The following is a 6,000-nucleotide window of genomic DNA, read 5'->3' as shown; positions in this document are numbered from 1 at the left end:
ATAAGGCGGCCAGGCCGGTGGCCTGGAGCACTGCTTCCCTCGGATGATCGGAGTCTTCCAGAAAAATACTAGAGAAAACAAGCTTAGCTTATTAGGAGGTGCTAATTACATTAACCACTTTACTTTCCACTTAGGCTTTAAATTATGCAAGACCTACCCTGACTCCAGCAGTTAGGTTTCAGGCCCAGTGAAAACACTCGGAACAAATCCTGTGGTTTTTCACACACACGTAGCTCTGACAAAGAGCACTGAGCAAGTCCTGGGTGCTGTAACACCAAGTCTCCAGCCCCGCCCTTCCCACAAAATGCAGCCATGGTTTATCAAATTTGCAAAAAGAGACACACCAAGCCAAAACTCAGTTAAAAAAGCCACTGCTCAGACTAAGCCCTCCCAAAAGTGAAATGCCTAGACCAGGATTTGCAGGCTGTTAGGGGGAGTTAATTGAGGACCACACATTTTAAGAGGGGGAAGAGACTCTCCCTGTGCCAGTTTAGACAGACTGGGGAGAAGAAAAGGTTTTGATCTATGTCATGGTGCAAGTTTCTATACTGAGCTTTCACATTAAAGTTGAAGAAACACTTTAACGCAGGAGCTTTTTTTTCTTCTACTCCAATAGCTTTTTGCCCCCAGGGTTCTTGGCTTGTGACAGCACTTCTTGCACTGCTAATAGAAGTTATTGATCTGAAGGGCCAAGAAGAAAGGAGGATGCAGAAAAGAAATAGAAGAATTCACCATCTTTTTCCTCTCTCCCCCAGCATGTATTTGAAGCCCTTCTAAGCACAGGAGAAAGGAGTAAAGAAGCAGTCCAAATCATGTATGAGGCATATGCAGCAGATGTAATGCCTATAAATAAAGTGCAAGTGCTCTCACTGTAGACACCCATTTGCAAATAGCTCCCACATTGTTTTCCAAGCTGCTACTCCCAACTTACCCCCCACTTAACGTGAATAATGAATAATGCCAGGCCCACCTATGGCACAAATCAATACACGATGCTTCTCCTTTATCCCTTCCGGCCTTCCCTTCTGCTTTACCCTCATTAGTGCTAGATGCTTCGGCTGTAGTATTTACCGTGCCTGATAAAAGTAAATCCAACTTGAGAAACAAGAGACTGAAGCAGATGTTTCAGAACAAGGGCTTCAGTGAAAGTGGGAATTGCTCTCAAAGAAGTCCTCTGAGAACATGCTTTAAATTCACAGGGAGCAGAACAGTCTTATGAGTGGAAGATACAGTAGTACATCGCTATCATAAAAACAGCGCATCTAGTTTTAAAGTCAGAATTGCAGGCAGTAACTGCTAAAAATAAGAAAAACATTTGATCCTTCTGCATTTATGCATTTGCTCTGCTTGTATGCATGCAGGAGAGAAAGTGTGTACCATTGGGCATCGAGTATGGTTAATGTCATCAGTTCCAAAAGGGCAATCTAGAAAATAAAGGAAGCAAGAAAGTTAAGCCAAATGCAGTGGACAGTTGAAGGGATTCCACAAAATAGTGACCTCCTGTAAACAGCCTACAACGTGTTACGGATGAGAAAGGAAAGCAGATGGTAAACCTTTGGGCACAAGCGAGTCTCTGCACTAAGGTATGCACATAGGCTTGTTAACCTGGAAGTGACCAAGCATGCTCAGTACAGATGGACTTCTTGGAAAGTGTTATTTGCAAAACTTTAGCAAATCCAGGCAGGTGAAAAAAATCTCATTTAGTGGCTTACAACTTGAACAGAAGACAATGTTAGGTTTCTGTTGTTTTCATGGTACTCTTTCTGGCAGAGAAGTTTTAACCATTGTTATTTTTATAGACCACATTAGCTGCCAATATGAAATACCTTATCTCTATCTGATGTCCAGTCCTGCACCAAGATTTGTTAACTGCTTGATTACGTACGAGAAGCTGTACCTGATAACAGAACCCAGCCTTACTCTAACATTAGTTCACTAGATTGGCAGCTGACCCAGACAAGGCATGGTAGTGGTTTTGGTTGTTTTCAAGTCATGATGCAGACGTCCGTAAGCAGAGGAGGAGAAAGGAGGAAAGACAGATATGCAGACAGATCTGGTTTAACAGACTCCATTTACTATTTATCAATTATTATCTCTATAGATCTGTTCAATAAAACAAACTATACTTTGTATAATAGATTACTTCATTGCAGGTATTGCACGGGCTATATTCATCTGGGCACCATAGGAACAAGATAGCAGGAGGTTACTGTCTCTTTTTTTTAAAAAATATATCATTTAGCACAATTAGACCCAGCACAAGAGAATACTAACCATTTAAAATGGGTAATCTCATTTAAATATCCACAGCCATCTCATTTCAGCTCTACTGGATTACAGAGTCCAGAATATTAGTACTGGACAGGGTATAAGGAAGGCCTCCTCTCTGCAACACACTGCTCTTTACTACTGACTTCCAAAGGCATTCAGCGGGTCATCAAATGTGCTCAGTGTCTTGCTTTCAGATTTTGCTTCTGAAACTGCTTGGGAAGATCTGCTTTTGGGAGCGGGTATCTTGACTTGGCTGCTAGAGAAAATATCATCTAAAGGGGAAAAAAAAAAAAAAGATAGATTTTAATGTGAAGTGACCGCCAAACAGAAGTACATGTACATAAGAGTCTCCAGCACACAGCAGTGACTGCCAAGGACATTCTGTGATAAACAAATGCTTTCCCACTGCTTGCGATTCTAGATGCATTTGTAAGGACATACGTGGGAGCTGTTAGCTGCAAGTCAAATTAAGACTATTTTTTCTTCCCAGTAGAGCAGAATAATACTTGTATTTTATAACATGTTCAAGCTCTCATGAGCATTTGAGAAGTACTAATAAATTAAACCTCCACAATAAATTCCGTTGTGCAAATGCCAGATAACATCCCTGTTGTCTAGAACATTAGCATCTGAGGAACCTGAGAGATTCAAGAGCTGTGAGATTGTTGCCAAAGAAAATCAGAAGAAGAAAAGATGGTACTTGCTAGCGACTACTGTTGCGACATCCACTAGCCATATGAGAGTCTTTAATCTACAGCACAATAAGAACACAGCACAAATCACTTGAGAACAGAGCACAGCTAACATGCAAGGAGGCAGACAGCTACAACTGCCACCCTGCTGAATATTCAAAAAGTCTGTCTACAGTTCTGAATCAAGATCTCCCACTACCTTCCTCAATACAACCATTTCTGTTATGAACAACTAGGACCACAAAGTGGAAAAATATCATGTTGCTATTAAGACAGAGTTCTCTCCTGAAGGATAACAACAGGTAGAAATGAAACCCCCCAATCCGGATACCCTGTGCCAGCAGCAGAGCTCACAGACCTGCAGATCATGCTGTGGCTAGTGCTGCTCGTGTTTAGGACTCTGCTCATGGAAAGAGATGGAGCTGCTACCATACACATGCTGCAGTGTTCCCGAGGTTTCCTGCGCACACACAACAGTGGATCTCTTCCTATACACTAAGGTTTTAAATTTAGGATACTCAAATTACGCAGTTGGACTATGAGGGGATAAAAAAAATTTACAAGACTGAGATACGTGGATCACTAGTGATTCACAAGGCCAGTATAAGTGTCTTGAATCCCTATTAAGAAAACACAGGTCTTATACAGAGGTTAATAGCCATTTACTGGTCCAGAGTATAAAAACTAGTATTTCAGCCTTCAGCGTGTTTCCTAACCTTAAGCAGAGGCCAAGCACGGGGTGGCCTATCACAATGTGCTTGCCTTTCTTTTCTTGCTACTTCTTCCACTCCAGCACGTGTCTGCTACTGTGCTGATCATAGGGATTACACGGGAATAATCCAGGACAGCATTTCAGCAGAAGAGCAGTTTAGAAAGGCGGTAAAACAGAGTAATCCCCTACTGGCATCACTCCAAAGCAAGAAGCTATCACATGGATTAGCTTCACAGCAGAGGGGAAGTACAGTGAGTGCCATCAGCAGTAGAGGTATCACTCGCATTTTATGACAAGGCTTAAGGAATAGTAAAGTTTTGGCCATGGAAAACTGTATTTGTCAATGCACAAGAAAGCTCAGTCACTATTTTGCAGACTCCCCCAGACAGGCAGAGGTGACATCAAGATGTTTGTGTCATCAGCCATAAGGTCACTGAGGAGGCTAGCAGGATAAAGACCTGAGAAAGTTTTTCTAATACTGCCACCACAAGCCTAACACAAATGTAGTAAATAGTGACTAGAAGTTGTGGTAGGACAAAGAAGGAAAGCAGCTTGCAGCCTCCACCTGGCCCCCCCCCAACTGCACCCACTTAGTGGTTTTTTTTGCAGCAGAAAGGATCTCCTACAGCAACAATATACAGCCCTGATAAAGTGCTACCATGGTCACTTAAGCCAACCCTTAACCTGAAGCACAGGCAAGTGCCAGTTCAACCACTCTACTGCCAGCAGGGCATCCTCATCTTCAGGCATCTTTCCTACATTCCTGTTGGTGTTGTGGAGCTCCATAGCTTTGGGCACAAAGTAGCTGCATACCTATGGCTGCACCAAAAAACAGTCACTGCTCTAGAGAAAGATGAAGTCTATCAGATACAGGGTGCTGTAGATGCTATAGGTATCAAGATCAGATGTGACATCAAACAAGCTCTAGCACCAGAGTAGATGTCAAAAGTGGAAGTGCAAACAACAGGTTCTGTTGTGGCAAATTTTCCAAGATACTTTCAAGTTGCACTCAACTATTTTTTTTTCAACATGAGGTGTGGATTTTTGTGCTTATGTATTTAGAAGGGGTAGCTGGCTGGGAAATTCTTTCATTTGCTATAGGCTACATGAAAAAAATGTAAATTATTAAAATAAGGTATTTTAATAATCCAATACATACTTCAAATACCTTGCCCACAAACGTTCAAGTCTTATTTTTTATAGCAATTGAGAAGGTTTTGAAATCTCAAGATATTCATTCTCTGGCAAGTTTTCTAACACATTTACAGACTTCAGCGAGGTCATTCTATCCGGCTGGAATGCTTAACAGCAGTCCAAGCAAAACAGTGATAAGTCAGATTCAATTTGAATAGATTAGAAAGAATGAAGACTGACAAGAATCAAAGCTAGAGAAGAAGGGAATTTTTTTGTCTTAGAGGAAAGGAAATACATGCAATCCCAAAGAAGAGCTATAAACATGAAGAGCCTGAGAACAAACACACAGTCGGGGATCAAATGGCTTTTGATACCTCCACTGATGGAGAACAAGAAAGGAGCACGCTTTGCATCATTTCACATTACTATATGCTGCTTTTTCAACAAATTATACAGAGCAAACTTTTGCCCTCAGGTGTAATATTTGTAAATTGTTCTGGGTATACATGGATGTAAACAAAATCTTATAGGCTCCAAGGTAGTCAGCACAATAGTGAAGGTGGGGTGGGAAGAGATGCTAATTTCTTTATACAGCAATTCATCTGAAAATACAATACAAAAAGCTGTGCAAATTGAACCAGAGAATGTATCTCTTAGAGCCATAACAACATGAGATTAGTCTCTTGCTCCAGACAAGAGAAATTTTCTGATTCCCACAGGTGAGAAAATCCCTACAGGAATTAAACTGTACCTTCTCTCAGAAGAATTTTACACACTCTCCTAAACCATTTAAATGCCATGCTAGTTCTAAGATCTAGGAAGTTCTCATCCAACATTAAAATCCAAAGATGACCAGAGATTTCAGAGCAGTTGAAAATTTAAAAGAAAGCAAAGGGTTCTAAAACATCTCTGATGAATGCAACTCAGGACAATATTGTGAGATTAGCAGCAAGACATTAGACACTTACCCATATCATCATCAAATATGGATTTTTGTTCCACCTTTTTCTTGGTCATCTTTTCTTTTGGTTTTATGGTGAGATCCGCAAAAATATCAATGTTATCGTCAAACAGGTTACTCTCTGGCATTTTCTCTTTTGCTTTGTTTATTGGTTTAATTGCCTCGGTAGCAAATATATCATCCTTGGAGCAAAGCATAGAGAAATCATCAATACACAACACACTTCAAGA

The 6,000-nt window shown here is 40.9% G+C and overlaps 1 protein-coding gene across 1 annotated transcript in view; it reads right to left on the bottom strand.

Moving 5' to 3' along the window:
• Positions 1 to 2,056: 2,056 nt before the first annotated feature.
• The window catches only part of LOC104075801 (WASH complex subunit FAM21A-like), a 36,956-nt gene continuing 33,012 nt past the window's right edge, over positions 2,057 to 6,000 (bottom strand). Inside the window, exons 29-30 of the mRNA XM_009576444.1 lie at positions 5,778 to 5,952; positions 2,057 to 2,543 (exon numbers count right to left, since the gene is read on the bottom strand). Coding sequence (XP_009574739.1) covers positions 2,407 to 2,543; positions 5,778 to 5,952 — 312 coding nt within the window. The 3' untranslated portion in view covers positions 2,057 to 2,406. The remainder of the gene's footprint in view (positions 2,544 to 5,777; positions 5,953 to 6,000) is intronic.

The sequence above is a fragment of the Fulmarus glacialis genome, unplaced genomic scaffold (genome assembly GCF_000690835.1).
Source record: "Fulmarus glacialis isolate BGI_N327 unplaced genomic scaffold, ASM69083v1 scaffold47024, whole genome shotgun sequence".
In the NCBI taxonomy this organism is placed as follows: domain Eukaryota; kingdom Metazoa; phylum Chordata; class Aves; order Procellariiformes; family Procellariidae; genus Fulmarus; species Fulmarus glacialis.
Note: the sequence above shows the minus strand (reverse complement) of the source record. Positions and strands in the feature narration are given on the sequence as shown.